This window comes from Lonchura striata, chromosome 2 (genome assembly GCF_046129695.1).
Source record: "Lonchura striata isolate bLonStr1 chromosome 2, bLonStr1.mat, whole genome shotgun sequence".
Lineage (NCBI taxonomy): Eukaryota > Metazoa > Chordata > Aves > Passeriformes > Estrildidae > Lonchura > Lonchura striata.
Genome location: NC_134604.1, coordinates 103,163,051 through 103,180,006, shown reverse-complemented (window position 1 = coordinate 103,180,006; position 16,956 = coordinate 103,163,051). Strand labels below are relative to the sequence as shown.

Sequence of the window (16,956 nt, the reverse complement as noted above, 5' to 3'; positions counted from 1 at the left end):
TGATGAGCTACTGATGTTTCACACAAGAATCAAAATTGTTCCTCAAATTCAAAGTCACAGGTTTATTTTTAATTCCAGGGTGACATTTTAGTGCCAGGATACTAAAGACAGTAGAACTGCACATGGTAGAAGTTTAACATCCCAAATAATTGCTAAATAAAACATACACCCACGGTCAAAGTTCTTATGTGATGGTGAAAAGTGACATACTTCCAGGCCCAAATTTACTGTCTTGTGTCACAAACTCTCATCTATAAAGCACAGGTACACACCTGCTTAGAAGATTTACCCACATGGTCATCACCTTGTTGAGGAAGAACATTTCCTCAAGTGACTCACTTGTTTTCCCAGGAACTCTTCTTTACCCTATGGGTCTCTCTTCAAGAAATCACCTGAACACCCAGAACAATACAAAAACTATATTCATTTGATTCTAACACTCTTCAGTTTTTTGTTGATAGTTTGGTTATGGACTTCTTTATATCTGAGATAAGTTGTTAGTCAAGACCTTTGTCTTTTCCTTACAAAGTCTTTAAAAACTTACTTTCAAATAAAAAAAACAACCCAACAAACCAAGAAACCCAAACCAAACCCAGTATGCTGAGTGTAATTCATGCCAAGTGATGTGGCACAAGGAATGTCCTCCTGTTGCTCCTCCATGGCTGCCATCATTCCCTATCTGCAATTAGCTTATAAAAAGGGTGGGCTTCAAACTTATTTGCCAAGTGTTGTCTGGGTTTTTTTATCCTTAATTTTCCAGATGTTGTTTTATTCTTTAAAGCACAATATAATTTTCTTTTCCAGCACTGCAAACCACAGTTTTACCAATGTCAAGGACAAAGTTTTACTGATCTAACTCTCCTTGCCTCCCAGTGCACAGAGAAGATTATTTATTATGCATGTTTTGAACATTTTAGGGAGCAATGGTACACTCATACAACCTGAGGAAAATTGCTTGTTAGACCTTAAGAGCTGTGTTCAGAGCTGAAAATCTAGTTTGAACTGGTTCCATCCAAACACTGAAATTCAGAAAAGGTTTTGTAAAGCTTAGGCTCTGACAACTCTAAATGATGCTATCCCCACAATAGCAGAGGAGAGCAACTGTGGTCAAAATGAGCAAATGAACCCATACTGAAGGCAGTATGAACCAAGGTAGCACAGTCACCCCACAAATCATGTTTAATGATCACACAATCCTGGGTGCCTGGCACTGCACCAAGAGGCTATCCAGATCTTTTAAGGAGCTGCAATTATTTTTTATAAAATAATATAAACTTGTAGTGAGTTTGCTCTTGTCTGCAGTAGAGGTAATATACATTATTTACAGCAAATTAGGTGCAAATCTTCACTCAGGCTTATGCAGCTACACTAAATGTGTCATCATAGAACATTGCTGAAACACAGTCAGCTGAGTTAAGCCATGAGATAGTTTCACTAAACAAGTCAATGGGCATGAATGGTAGGGAGCTCCAATGCTGAATCTGTACAACAGGTTGGTAATTATTTTACTCAGTCAGGATCTATTTTAGGTTAGATATAACTGAGCAAAATGCTGGTTGAAGGAGTGGTTTCTGCTTCAGGGCATGTATGAAAACACCTCTGTAGCTGGCACTAAAGGAAGCTCAGGAAGTATTGTCAGGCCAAAGCAGAGTTAGAGGCCAGTAGAATGTACTACACATTTCAGAAAACCTCAGGAAACTGTAATACATTACCACCAGTAGTTGTTTGGTTTTATTTTGTTTGGGGGGTGCATGTTTTTATGGTTTTGTTGGTTTTGTTTGTTTGTTTGTTGGTAATAAAGAAAAATCTAGGTCTGAAAGTGATTCTTGGTGAGCTAGAAAAGCAAATGGATCCCATTCTCCTGAGGTCAGCAGCACTGAGGGACTGACGGTGCTTGTCCACTATTCCAACACTACAAGGAACACATTAAGAGCTGACAATCTTTTCATGCAACATCTCCTGCACAAGACTACTTTTAATGTAATTAAAGGTTTCTATCTTCATTGTATCCATAATGTCATTTTCAGCATCTCTCTCCTGCAGGGTGCTGTAAAGTCAGAATGTATTTAAAATTTGAAGGTGTTTTCTTTTTCTTCAGTTTTGCAGGGGCTTTGCTATCATAAATGGATTAATAAATCCATTTACTAGGTAATACCTTCATGGTATTATTGTATAATACCATGAAGGTATTATACAATAATATATGCATATATTATGTATATACCATAATACATGGTATATTGTATAATACACTTTGCAGATGAATACCCTTACCGCAGTATAATATTGCTAGTTTACCAAGAAGACACAAATAACTGCATTTGATCTGATAATTCCCTGAAAAAAATGCAGAGCAATAATGGATAAACTAAACTAAAGTACATGAGAAGACTCACCAAATCACATGGAAATTTGGAGTTCAAGTCTAAATATTAATTCAAATTGTATAGTTCACTTACATTATTCAATTATACTGCATGATGTTTTTAACTGAGCAAGGAAAAGCCTTATTCCAAGCTAGTGCATTTACAACTTCCAATAATGAGGTTGGTTTGTTTTAAGCAACTTCACAGGCTAGTGAATCCCCCAGATAAATAACAGATACAAGAGATAGCTGTGCTAAACTGTTTGATATACAGGCTTCTCTGCCAATTGGTGTGCTGACAGTTCTCAGATGTTTTCAAATGCTCTAACTTGTTTTTTTCAAGTCACATTCATTCACTGAATGAATTCAGATGTAGAGTTTTAAAGGGAAGACTAACTGCTGGTCAGTAATCAAAGAACATTGAATTCACATAAGGAAATGTGAAGACAGCTGGGATGTTGGTTAGTTGTCTAAAACAGCCCAAAGGGAAGGATACATTTGTTTAAAATGGTTCCACAGACTTCTATTTGGACTACTGAATCTCATCCCAGTGATAGTTTTGATTTTGGGGTCTAGCTGTCAGTCTCATTGGCAAGGGGCTCCTGCAAGTTTTATCTCAGATAAAACACATAAGAAAAAACACATTATTTTCAGACACTTTAAGACACACAGACAGCTTTGAGCATCCATATGTAGCTGACAGAGACTAAACTGTCTGTCATTACATGGACCTGAATCATACACCTTATTTCAAGTTTTATCTTGTGGACAAAGAGGACAGAAAAAAAAACTTGTACAAGGACAGAAAATATAAATTGTGTAAGGCACAGTAACTGTTCCATGCAATGCATGAACACAAAGCTTAATTTTATTAAGAACTCGGTGAATAAGTTAATTTAAAAGATACAGGGAAGTAATGGTCTTAAAGAGGACTCTGCAGCCTCTGCTTCAATTCTTGGCTCAGTTTCTCCTTCACCTGACAAGAGGTTTTTTCTACTCATGAAAAAGAGAGAACCTGGTGTTCACCAACCTCAGTGGGCCAACATGAGGAGGAACATGATGTGGTTTGTAAGGTGCCAAGAAATACTGTCTGCTAAGGGAGTGGGAAATCTGAAAGCATCTGTTTTACAAGTAACTGAAGCCATTATTTTATGAGAAAACAGCCTCAGTGGATTCCCTGGGGTGAGGGAATGGGGGCTAGGGGGAGAAGAACAAAGTACAAGTTCTTTGATTTTATACATTCATAGGTAGGAATTTTAGAAAGAAAAAATAAAGAATGGAGGTAAGGATCATGCACCATGGTTAAATAAAAGAGAATAGTGGTATTTAGTAAATCAGGAAAACTGAAAATGAGGGCTCACTTAAGACACTTAGAGCTTACTTAATAACAGGGCTCAGAAGTGTTCAGTCCAGATCTGTTACATTCATTAACCTCCAGGAAACTAATGGCACACTTGAAACTACTTCATTGCAAATAGTCCAGTGTGGGAAGAGTAGGCTCCTCTTGCACGGTTGGGGTGTAGGGAGGCAGAGATCTCTGAAGCTTGCTCTTGGGGGAAGAGGTTTATTGGAGAATTCAGGGATGCCCAGGCCTCGTGCTCTCAGGCGTAGCACGTGGCTGGGCTTAGGAGGACGGGGGAGGGGAGAGAGAAACAGAGGGTTTAGGAGAGGGGAAGCCCCAGGGAGGAAGGGAGTCCAAGAGAGGGAAGAAGTCCAAGAGGGGAGGAGAGGGCCAAGAGAGGAGAGGGCCAAGAGAGGGAGGAAATCCAAGAGAGGAGAGGGCCAAGAGGCCGGATGGCCGCTCGGAGCCCCCTTTTCAGGGGTTCCTAGGTGGGCTGGGACAAGGCATGGGCCAATGGGGTTACAGACTCCGATGCTTCAGGGGCAGGTACAGAGGTGCGGGATGAACCACAATCTCTTGCGGGGTGGGATGGAAGAGTCCATTTCACTCCATGATTCATCCAAGGGTAGAAGTGACATCCGGCTAGCTAAAATAACAATCGTATCTATCTATCCTCTGCAACAATTGCCCCTTTTCGTTAAACTTTTGAAAAGGTAAATACAGACTTAATTACTATTTTTGCACAACTTGGGGTATATAACATATTGGTACTGAAACTATACTTATTACTCTTAAAACAATCAAGCTTACTCTACAGAGTTCCTTCAGCCAAGATGCAGAGCTCAAACCTCCAGTTAAACTGTTTAGCTAGATTATTAATTGTAATCAAGGTGGCGTTTATTTCTTTACTGATTGAGCATTTTAACCATTTGAATACTTTAGTCTAATGGAAGAATTTAACTGAGGTAGTGTTATAAAAACCTTTTGGGGAAGGTTCTATAATTGACTAGGTTGAAAAAGTCTATTAGAGCTTTGTATCAGTTAGAGATATGGTATCAGAGCTTGCAGTCTTGGCCAGAGTTACCCAGGCATTTGTCTTCGGTTAACCTATAGGTGGAACTTCAATACAAAATTTGAAATAAGAGAACAAATGTAACAACAAGGGTACAAAATTAACATGCATGTGAAAATAAATGTCCATAGTCTTGAATTGTTTCTGGCAGGTAGTTTTCATCTCATCTTAGCACAGTTCAAATCTGAGCGCTTGCTTCTTGGTTTGCACCTGCAAAGTCACTGCCATTGGTGAGGGCACTGCCAGATTTCGGTGTATGGTAAGGCCTTACATTCTTTGCCGGGATCCATCTGAGTCCTTCACCTGTAGAGACACAAGCAAACCCTCTCTCCCATGTTACGAGGTTGCATGGGCTTTCTATTTGTCCTGTGACTGAGGTCTTGATCAAGACTTTTATTTTTACTTTTTTGTTGTTCAGAAAGTGTCTGTAAATGGGCATGTCAGGCTGTCCTATACAGCAATTTGAAAGATTGTATGCATATGGGGCTTTGTTGAAGCTATTTTGGGGTGTGGCCTTATATATTCCCCTTTTCTGTTTTAATAAGCTGCTTTCTAGGGCTTTAGATGTCTTTTCTATGGTACCCCCCAACAGCTGGTAACCATAGGAGAAAGGTAAGCAACTATCTCCTGCCGCTACTAGGAATTCTCTCTTGTCCAGAGATGGGACAGCCGTCCACTCTCTGGGACCATGAGGCTTGGATATATGCCTGTCCATCAGTTGGAGGCCATCAATGATTCCCTGAGCATCCTGGGAAACTGAGGCAGCAGGGGTGGTACTGGTAGGGGTAGCACAGTTCTCCGTGGATCCTGTACTCGTCAAAGCAGCTGCCAGGTGCTGTTCCTCTTTCCCTGGCTGCATGCTAAGCTGTGAATTAGATGCAGCAGCTGCCAACAGCTGGGGCAGAGGGGCAGGAGTGGAGACTGTCAGCAAAGGCTCATGGGAGAAACTTGAGGATGTGGAGGGCTCTCTCCAAGCTGAGGCTGCAGCTGTGGAATGTGGATGCAGCCTAGGAGAGGAAGTGGGGGCATCCAGGGGCTGTAGGGGCGGCGGTGGGGTGACGAGAACTTGTTGCACGGCTGGCCGGAGTTCCGGGCGGGCACCCGGCACGGAGGGCTTTAGCGGCAAACCCGGAAGCGACTCGGTGGTCCCCGGCGTCGGCGGTGGGGCTCCTTCTGGCGGCTCCGGGGGTTCTGCCGGCGCCGCCGCTGAGCTCGGGGGTTCTGGCTGATCGCAGACCGCGGCACGGGGCGCGGGGGGAGCGGCGGGCTCCGTCGGCGGCGCGGCAGAGGCGGCGGGAACCGGCCAGACCGGGGGCACCGCGAACCGCGCATTCGCGGGGCGCACCACGTGGTCCGCCGGCCGAACCAAGATGGCGGCCGCGTCTGCCGCCCCGCCGGAGCCGTCTGATGTTGGGCCCGCACCGCGGGGGGGTTGCCGGGAGGCGGGGGGTGGTGGGGTCGCGGCACGGGGCGCGGCGGGAGTGGCAGGCGGCGCGGCAGAGGCGACGGGGACCGGCCGGACCGGGGGCACCGCGAACTGCGCATGCGCGGGGCGCACCACGTGGTCCGCCGGCCGAACAAAGATGGCGGCCGCGTCTGCCGCCCCGCCGGAGCATGCTGACGATGGGCACGTTCCGCGGGGGGGTTTGCGGGGGGCGGGGGGTGGCGGGGTCGCGGCGCGGGGACCCGGGGTGTCCCCCCACGGCCGGGGCTCGGGCTGGGGTGGGCGCACCGGGCTTCCCGGTGCTTCCTGCCGCACGTCCGGGATTGGGGGCGTGGCCAAGCGCCCTCCCGGCGCGGGCAGCGGCGGCAAGGCAGCGGCGGCGGTGATCGCCGGATCGAGCGTTTGTAGAAACGCGGCGAAGGCGCTTTGTAAGGAGCTAACGAAAGTAGCAACAGCCGCTGCTAGGGGGGTTTCGGGGGGAGCCGGGGCGGGCACGAGCCCCGCGGCCAGTAGGGGGGGCGGGGCGGCAGCGGGGGCCGGGACAGGAGCGGCGGCCGCGGGGGGCGGGGCGGGGCCGGGGCTGATCGCGGCGGTGGGGGGTGAGGTCGCGGCGGAGGTGGGAGGGGCGGGAGCGGCCGCGGCGGGGGCCGCCGAGCCCGGCGGCAGGCGGCGCGGCGCGGGGATCGGGGGGGTGCGGGGGGTGGTCGCGGGGGCCAGCGCAGCCGCGGCGGTTGGGGGTGGGCTCGCGGTCGCGGTGAAAGCGGCAGGGGTGGGAGCGGCCGCGGGGGCCGGCGCCCGGCGGCGCGGCGCGGGGGTTGGGTGGGGGGTCGCAGGGGCCGGGGCGGCGGGAACCGCGCCACTCAGGGGGGCGGCTGCGGCGGTTGCGGCCGGGGCCGCGGCGGGAGGGGGAGGGGCGGGGCGGAAGGGGATCGCGGCGCCGCCGTCAGCAGCCGCGCGGGCCGGCCACATGGCCGGGACCGGCTCTCGAGGAACGAACAGTTCGGCCACAGCTCTAAAAGCTGGGAGTAGGTCGCAAGCAACGGCGTGTCTCCTGGAAATCTCAATAAAAAGCTTATCACCTACTGAGTCCCAGAATTCTTTGGTAAAGGCGGCTGATCGACCAGTATGAGGGAAGTGGGGCAGGACCCATTCCAAAAGGGATTTTAACTCTTTCTTAGGCAAAGTACTATTATGACTACGTAACAGATGGTTCAATTGTTTATAGAGATCTCTATCTTGGGTAGAGTGGGATTGTCCCATATTTTAGACCTGTGTAGCTCACCTCAAATTCGCAAAAGCAGAGATCCTCTCCTCAGGACTCTGCACAGGTCCCCTCAGAGCTCCGGGCGTCTCTCCGGACGGCTTTTCCGTGCTCGGGACCTTCAGACCTCCCCCCTCGGGGCTTCCAGCGCAGGCAGTGCTAGGCTGTGCTCGGTGCGCTCTCTTAACGTGGCCACGTGCCACCAGCTCACGGCTCCTTGTCGGGCAGTCCCAAGAGCTCCAAAAGCCCGCTACTAACGGCCTATGGTGCTCGAGGGTAAATTGCCTCGGCAAATCTTTAAAGAGATAAGGCTTCTACGTTGCTTAGCAACGACAGCCTGTGCTCAGAGCGAAGAGGAGGCTATCACAGGTAATTACCGTGCATGGAGGTGTCGAGATTCGTGGGTTCCTTTTTCTTTCACGTTGGGCGCCAGTTGAGGGATGATTATGCTCCTCTTGCACGGTTGGGGTGTAGGGAGGCAGAGATCTCTGAAGCTTGCTCTTGGGGGAAGAGGTTTATTGGAGAATTCAGGGATGCCCAGGCCTCGTGCTCTCAGGCGTAGCACGTGGCTGGGCTTAGGAGGACGGGGGAGGGGAGAGAGAAACAGAGGGTTTAGGAGAGGGGAAGCCCCAGGGAGGAAGGGAGTCCAAGAGAGGGAAGAAGTCCAAGAGGGGAGGAGAGGGCCAAGAGAGGAGAGGGCCAAGAGAGGGAGGAAATCCAAGAGAGGAGAGGGCCAAGAGGCCGGATGGCCGCTCGGAGCCCCCTTTTCAGGGGTTCCTAGGTGGGCTGGGACAAGGCATGGGCCAATGGGGTTACAGACTCCGATGCTTCAGGGGCAGGTACAGAGGTGCGGGATGAACCACAATCTCTTGCGGGGTGGGATGGAAGAGTCCATTTCACTCCATGATTCATCCAAGGGTAGAAGTGACATCCGGCTAGCTAAAATAACAATCGTATCTATCTATCCTCTGCAACAGTCCAGTTCTTAAGGGAAGAGAAAATGCCCTGTGCACATTCCCCTCATCCTGCCCTGGCCAGGCACCAGGTGCTGTTTGCCAGCACTTCCCTGGCTTCTGGCAAGATGAGAGTTCTCCCTTGCAACCCCAGCATCAGTGAGCTGCCAGCGTCAACATCTGCGTGATGCTTCCTGTAAAGATGATACTTATTGGCTAATATGAGCTCTCATCTCTGGCTTTCTCTGTGGATGCTAATTTGAATGCAATTTTTAAATTCTGTTGTAGATCATATCTGCTTCCTGTAACATGTGTTGAGGCCTCTCTCAAAAGAGGCCTCTTGACTTTCACTAGAGAACTGCAGTAACAGCACAAATGACTTAGAAGGAGCATGGATATAAACTTGCAGAGATAATATCAAGATTAATTATCCAGTACATCTATTCAAGCTTACACCTCATGAGTGCATTGCTTATATTTGCCTCAGTTCACTGTAAATCTCCCTTTCATTACTGTTCACAGCCCACAAATGTGACTATTTTTATATATTCTAGAGGCATACATATTTACACTTTGAAAAAAAAACCTAAACACACCAAATGTCTGATGAACAGTTCCCTTTTATCCTTAACATATTCAAAGGCCAATATTTTAGTGCTGTAATGAAATAAAACCTTTTCTTGAACAGAAATATTCTAGCACACTTTGATCCTCACTTGTGTCTATTTTAAGCACATATTTGCTGACTGCTCTAGAGCACATTAAAATAAACTAATCCGTTAGAAATTGTTTTTGGTGTTCCAATTATGATAATTAAAAAGATAGTATTCATGCTGCTTAGATGATATGAAGTGTACTTAGATACATTTTGAGACTCTAAAGGCAATGACACATACCTGTTGTCTTTGTTAAGTACCTATAATTAAAGGGTAAATTGGCAAGCAAATGTACAGAAAATTGAAAAATTATCCAAACTAGGATTAAAAAATTATTAATAACCATTATAAACATGCACGGTGGTTCCTCTAAGACATTTTGAATTATGGAAAGAGAGGAAATAAATAAATAAAACTCATATACAGAGAACATCAGGAGTAAACTTGTATAATATTAAGATAAATTATATGCAACATCTTTTTTAACTCTGCTCTTTGCAGCACATCTCACCTTGGTGCAGCTACTTATTTCTCCTTTGGAGATACTTACAGATTCATTCATCATTCAAACTATCAATAGTTTAGTACTGAAAATGAAACAAAGCAACACCAAACACAAAAGTGTTTGCACTAAAAGACATCAAAATTTGGTACATCTACAGCATATGCAAAATTTGCTAAATTCTCACAAATCTAATATTTTTTTAAATAATCTAGTTTCTATTCTCTATTAATTTTTCTTTTAGTGAAACAAGACCTTTGCTTCCAAGTAACCGAGCAGTCAAGTTAAGAACACTAACATCCTGCCTGTGTATGTATATATATCACATGGACTTGCATGGATAGTCCAATATTTATGTCAGTTTTACAGATTACAGAGAGATAAGCATTTGTGATCCTTCCATCAGGAGTGTCAGAGACCTCCGTGTGCTCTCAACACAGAAAGCAAAAGCATCTGCCTAAAGCTCAGAAGTGCTCAGGACATCCACATTTCCCTTCCCTTCTGCAGGCACCTGATGATTGCTCCTATTCAGAATCCACGGGTCAAGGCACTGATGTTTCTTTTTCTCTTAACTTTTTAAAGAAGCTTCCAGTGACTAATGAAGTTTGGAGTTGCTGTAGTTTTGTTGATATCGTGACACAGTATATTTCCATTTCCAAACTAATTTTTAGAATCAAATTTTGGAACCAGGGATTTTCCAATTCACATAGAAACTACTTTCCATGATCAAATTCTATTATGCATTTGAAAATTCTTATTTCTCAAATTCTTCTTAGTAAACTCACTTATAAAGAGCAGAAATAGATGGACCTTATTAGACATTAAAATCCAGTTTGCTCACTGAAGAGCAACTCAAGCAGATGGAGAGGATATCTGGTTCAATCACTCATTTACAGGAGTGATCAGTTGTAGATATGAAGGAAAAGAGTTTCAGGCAGAATTACCTGTGAGGTAATTCTTCTGCTAGCACATATTCCTACCTTCCAGCAGCCAGCAGCAGTGGGAACTGTCCTCCTGAACTGGGTTTATATCCCTCTGTTCTTTTGTACAGAACAGAACACCCTCTTTTCAGTTCATCTGCTAATGCAGTGAGTAGCACAGATCCTCACAGCACACCCCACCAGCTATTTGCCAACAAGTAATTGGTTCCTACTTCCTTTTTTTATCATCTCTAATCAGTCATTGATTTATGAAAGGACCTCACTTGTCCCATGACAACTTTCAGGTTATTAGGATTGAGAAAGAACCTCATCAAAAGTGTTCTATGGAAAAAAAGTATATATGATCATATCAAGCATACTTACTTGCTTTCTAAATTAAAAAACAACAACAAAAAAAACTCTAGTAGATTAAGAAAGCATGATTTTTTTCTAAAAGAAAAATCAAAAAGCATTCACAGTCTCATGTGCACTCTTCATTGTTGTATCATATGCTTATTCATTCTCTCTATTCAATATGTTGTGGTCACAACCAGATTTCTTCATATAAATGCTAAGATGGTTTGTTATACAGATCCCTCTGAATTGTCTTTTGAAATATAGGATTTGATACTTGTCACAACTATTCTTTCTGTGGAGGCCACTATAAGCCATAGGCTATACACCAAAGCTGGTTGTTTGGAAAATTTTTGTCTAAGTTCCTTTAAAATACCTGGGTGCTTGTATTTGTCACAGTTCCTTGTATGAATTTCTTCTAAAGTCCCTTCTATTGACACTAAATTTTAAACAATTTCTGGGACTAACCTCTCACAAGCAAAAGCTCCAGAATCAGAAGTTTCCAAACTCTTTCAACACAAAGAATTAGCTTATTTTTATTCCTTAGAGACTCTCCTCTCTCAGTGAATTTGACAAAAAGGTTTGAAGTATTAGTTCTTACGCTCCTAGAAATTTGGTCCTCTAAATATTTCTGGGCTTGCTTTATCACAATTTTACATCTAACTTGCTAGAGTTCAAACATAATTCTTATTCTTAAATTATTCTGGTTTCTAGAGCTTTTTTCCTGTTATTTAACTAGGCTTTAAAAATGTCACAGTTCTTGAGTCATGTGAGCAGCCCCCAGAACTTTGTACAGATTACTACTGAAAACACAGCTGCAAAGCAGTAAGGTAGCAGCTCTTCCCCACCAGCATTAATGGGAAATCAGTAGTGATGTGTCAAATGTTTATCAGCAACTTCTACCAGAGAATGTTCCTCCCACATCACACAGGGCCTCTTGACCCATAAAAACAAACCAGCCAGCAGTGACAGACAGTACTGTGCCTTTCTCCGAGTCCTCCTCCTGTTGCACATCATTTTTGGGACATGATTACATTTGTACTTCTCTCTCAGGTATGAGAGGACTTTGTTCAGAGCCACCTAAATCCTTTTCCTCTTTGAAAAATGTCCTAAAAATGACTGGGAGTGAGTGGCACTGTCCAAACTTCCAGGTCACTTGCGAGAAGAGGTCAGCAGTTATGGTAGAAAATAAAATCACCCCTACACCCATGACTGATGGGTTATGTTTGACAACTCTCTGCCTCCTGACTCTTTTAGACACAGTGAATGTAAAGTTTTCAGTGGCTCCAGCCTCTCATCTCAGTTTTCTCTAGCGTGCCATGGCAGAGATTCTGGGACAGCTGAGCACTGCTAAAATTTGAAAGAACCCAGTATTAAAGAGGGTATAACAGCAATGTCTCTCGTTTTTCTCTGAGCAGGCTTCCTCTCCACTCACATAAAACCTTTCAAGCAGCAGCGGTGGCTGGAGGAAGAGCAGCTGTAATGCTTCAGGGGTACCTCAGACTTGTGACCACCTCATCCAAGTGCTCCCTCTGATGATCAACAAAAATGTGTCCGCCTAATGATGACAGTCCTCTAATTAAGGCAGAACTATTTAAATCTAGCACTAATTTTAATCAAAAGAACTGCCTAATTAATATACATGCTTTACAAATGAGATCACTTAGACACAAAAAAATTTAAGCGAGTGGTTTGAAGGCAAAACTGTTTACAGAAATTGGTAGAAGCAAATATAAGCAGACTTAAATTACCAGTCCTCTGCTGTACCTTCTTCAGTGTGATACATTATCTTTGTGCCTTTCTCTCTGTGTCCAAAAGAAATTCAGGAGAAAAAGGGGGAATCACTCAGCAATTTTTGAGGTCCTGACTCTGGGGACTGAGACCACAGAAGTGGTGGCAGCCACTTTACAGACCCTAACAGCACAGAAAAAGAAAGCAACTTTAACATTCAGGGCTAATAAGAGCAAAGAGAATTGCCAGGATAAAGGTAAAACTGTTGCACACAGACTGGTATAGAATTCTAAAGCCTGGTATAGAATTTTAGAAAATTTCAATTCAAAGCCCCATTAAGGCAAACAGAAATGAACATCCAAACTAGGAACACATAATTGAAAAACTCAGCTCTTTTACCTTATTTTTTTTCCACACTAGAATATATGCTGTCTAAAAGTAACCAGTAACAGAAATTAGAATCACACAGATAGCACTTCACATGCAGGTAAGAATTTTCAGTTAACTACAGATATTACTCCTTGTCCTTGAAGGTATTGAACAAATCCACTGGATACAACTTCGTATGTTTTATAGTCTATATCACAGTCTTCTCTAGTCACATTTATTATTACATATCTGTCAATACTAGAGGACAGAACTGCTATCACTCTGTATTTATGGAGATGTTCGTACACCATTTTGCTACAGAAAACAAAAGTGATTTAAGCTATCATTCACAATGGACAGAGTGCAAAAACACACACATACACACTGAAGTCTCACAGCTGAATTACCAGGTTTGAACTTTTAATTTTCAGTCACAAACAACACACCAGGTACAGCTGTTATCTGAAGCTTGATGCATACATTCCCAAACAAGCACTTTATGAGGAGACTCAGAAGGAAGATACTCACTGATCTGGTTGGTAGATGCACTATAAAAAGCATTTACAGTAGTTGGGCTTGTAAACCACCTGTAGCAAGAGCAAAAGAAATTGTCTGTCAGTACATTGACATTCACCTTTATGAATCAAAGGAGCAAAGATAAAAATTGAACTCAGTAGAAGGAAGTAAAAACATTAAGGACTTAAGATACATTAAAATTTAAGTATTTCTCCATTTCAGTACATGCTACCTACACTTTCTAGAACATTGAAATCTATTGTTTAATTACTTTAACTGCATACAGTCAATAAATGGCCAACAGGAGCAATTCTTACTGTTCCTTTCATGTGATCTGTTTAATTTTTAAGTGACCATTGTGCTTGTGAGGCCAGCCATGCTGATGACACAAAATTCACCCAGAAGAGGCTGCAACACAGACAGCAGCCGTGAAAACTCTACTGTGTGTTTTTCAAATGTGTGGAGGAACTCTGTGTTGGAATTAGAGGAGAGCATTTTGAAACAGGTAAAGTGGCTTTAGAGGCATTGCTGAACAACTACTTGAAAAATTAGGATTATGCCAGCAACATAAACAGATAATTTCTGGGAATGTAAATGCAAAATAAACATCTTCATGTTCTGTACCCTATGCAGTGAACATGACCATCCCAAACAAACAGACCTCTTGCCAGGCATTTCTTCTCATAGTTTGATTTCTCATATATACTGGAAAAAAAACCTAGATTTGAATAGGAGTTGGACTTTAATGATCCTTGTGAGTCTCTTCCCACTCAGGATATTCTATGATTCTATGAATAGCAAATGAATCTCCTTAGCCTAAGCTCATTTTGTCATATTGACAGTAGCTTCAACCATATGAATGGAAAATCTTGACTGACTTCGGCAAGATCCAAATTCCCTCAGACGAAACCCTGAGTTCAGTGAGCCCAAGATTTAACTTTGTGTTTTGATAAGGGAGAAATTAGGTTAAAGAAATAAAGATTATGATAATTAGTAGTTAGTTCATAATAACTTAGAAGAAACTCTAGTAAATGTTCAAACAGGAACATCCTGATATCATTTGTAAAATAATACTCAAAAGTTTTATAAAGCCATGTGAATGCAATGTAATTGTTTTGGAAAATTTCTTTTAAAGAGAAGAGAAAGAAGCTGCAAAACATTGAGTAAGATCTTTCCAAAGGAAGATCTTTCAGAATATGGAAAATGTGTGATATCAGTGACAATGTACACACAGTTCATGCTTTTAAATAGCCCCATTAATAAAAGAGTCATCTGCAGATCCTGACTGTTTTTCTGACAACTAATGTCCTTACTTAAACCATGTAACAAAGTGTAGAGTTCAAAAATGGCAGCATTTTGTCTTTTATCAATAAATTTAACTGCTTATTTTATTCTCCAAGCTAAGCAGCTTATTTTGCAATACATCAACTAGAAAAACTAATAAATAAAGGCTAAGAGTGATGTCATGTACATATTTTAACCATCCATTACATTACAGGCTGTAATTGTCAGAGATAACTCTCCCTGTTTTGTTTATTAGGAGATTGTGAAGGGGAGGAGCAGGGGAGGCTGTTTTCTGGTCTGTTTTCTGCTTTCTTCATAATAAGGAGATTAAATGTTAGAGGTAATGTAGTGAGATAATGGAAAATTGAAGAAAGAATGTATATGGTGAGGGAAAAAAAATGAGGAGCTTAATTAACTACATTTCAATTTCATGTTTGTTCACAGTAGCAATCAGCTGAACTGTTTTGAAGGATGCAAGCCTGCCGTTTATGCCTTGGAACCTGCACTCCAGGCTTAGCTGTAAATCTGGAGGACTGTTCCTTTATTGATAAGGAGAAAGCCCATCTAAAAAAGTCAAAACTTCAATTTATATTTTACTGTAAACTTGAGCAAAGACACATAGTGTTGTGACTTGCACCTCATCCTCTTGGCTTGTTCTGCTTACAATGGCCTTTCTGTTCTCAAACAGCAATTTTGAAGCATGAAAAAGGCTTCTGGGACAGAAAATGTTCCCTTTCTGCAAATTCCTCTCAGCCTTTTATTTCCAGTCAAAGGATCAAGGGCCTGAGATGCATAAGAGATATTTCAAAACAGATTAATGTGCTGTGGCTCTTCTCTCCATGCTCTGTGGGGGCTTACCACTGCTAGCTGCAAAGAGGAACACCGCAAGCAGCAGCAAAGAGCTCTTCACTGACCAGAGACAGCTCTCTAACAGCACAAGTCTGCACTTGTTTTCCTGGGTGAGGAGGTGGTGATTCAGGCACTTGTCCCCACAGGAACACCTCACTCTGCCCAAGAGCAGCACTGAATGCTGGCAACATTTGGTCCACATCTACTGAGGGAGGACTTCACACATCCTCTGGCCATATTTTCATAGCCATGAGCTCATAGACTTGGAGCTTGCAGGGGAAGATAGATCACAGCATCCCTGTCCCGAGGCTGCTGCTTTTCTCATGATCTGCCACCAGAATTGCAGAGCCCATCCTGTTTGCTGAGCTTAGCATGAGCCCAAGGCTGAGAGCAGCCTTGATTTTCCCACTGTAAAACTGGACTCAGTTCTTTCCAAATTGCTCCTCCATAACAAGGCCTCAAGAATGACCCTGTATGGAATTCATTATGCTTTTAAGCAGTTAGGAAGAGGACACTTAGCAGCTATACTGAGGAGTCAGGAAGAATGAGAGTTCTCTAGTAACAAGCAGACTATTGTATTAAGCGTTCTCTAGTAACAAGCAGAGAAAGAAGCATATTTCTATTCCAGCATTTTGTTGTACCATTCTGAGCCCTCTCAAAAAGATTTAGGAAATCTTTTTTCCACAAAAGAGTAGCAATAACCAAGACTGCTTCCATCCAGGCTAGCAGAACAACTTCATTTCTCATCTGCCATGTTCTTTCAAGTGAGCTCATGCAAGTGAGCTCCTTGAAATGACTGAACCTTCAGGGACCGTTCTTAACTAATAACAGACCAAATTACAACATGAAGGTGTGTAATAAATAGCTGTTACTGTTAAATTTTAAGGTGAAGCAAATTTAGAAATAACTCTCCCATTCCTGTTTGAAGTCAGAGTCCCTGAGAATTTAATCTAGGTCTGGTGACAATTTCTGTGTGCTTTATCTACAGAAGGATAGAAAAAAAGAAAGACATTACAATTTCCAAACTCTTATTAATTACAAAGTAAATAAAAAAAAAATTCTAGAACTGTTTACACTGTTTTCATTTGCTATAAGTTTGTGAAAAAGGGATAGTTTTGAATGATGTAGTATTACCTATCTGGTACTGCAGCAGTCAAAATCTAATTCTGCAGAATTGACACTTGTAAGGTTGAGATTTCTCTTGTAGAAATAAAATTTGAAACATACAATGAGATAGCAAGTGGGGCAGAAACTCCCTTAGTCTATGTTCTTGAGGCTGAAATTTCCTCTGGTATTTTCTTTCTGTGTTAAGAGTATAGTGTGCTACATTGCCATTCA

The 16,956-nt window shown here is 43.2% G+C and overlaps 1 protein-coding gene and 1 long non-coding RNA gene across 2 annotated transcripts in view; one reads left to right on the top strand and one right to left on the bottom strand.

Moving 5' to 3' along the window:
- The window catches only part of PHEX (phosphate regulating endopeptidase X-linked), a 97,843-nt gene that overhangs the window by 13,736 nt on the left and 67,151 nt on the right, over window positions 1-16,956 (bottom strand). The window contains exon 15 of the mRNA XM_021552941.3: window positions 13,498-13,556. Coding sequence (XP_021408616.2) covers window positions 13,498-13,556 — 59 coding nt within the window. The remainder of the gene's footprint in view (window positions 1-13,497; window positions 13,557-16,956) is intronic.
- The window catches only part of LOC144245954 (uncharacterized), a 37,169-nt gene continuing 34,178 nt past the window's right edge, over window positions 13,966-16,956 (top strand). Inside the window, exon 1 of the long non-coding RNA XR_013339529.1 lies at window positions 13,966-13,990. This is a non-coding gene — a long non-coding RNA (uncharacterized LOC144245954). The remainder of the gene's footprint in view (window positions 13,991-16,956) is intronic.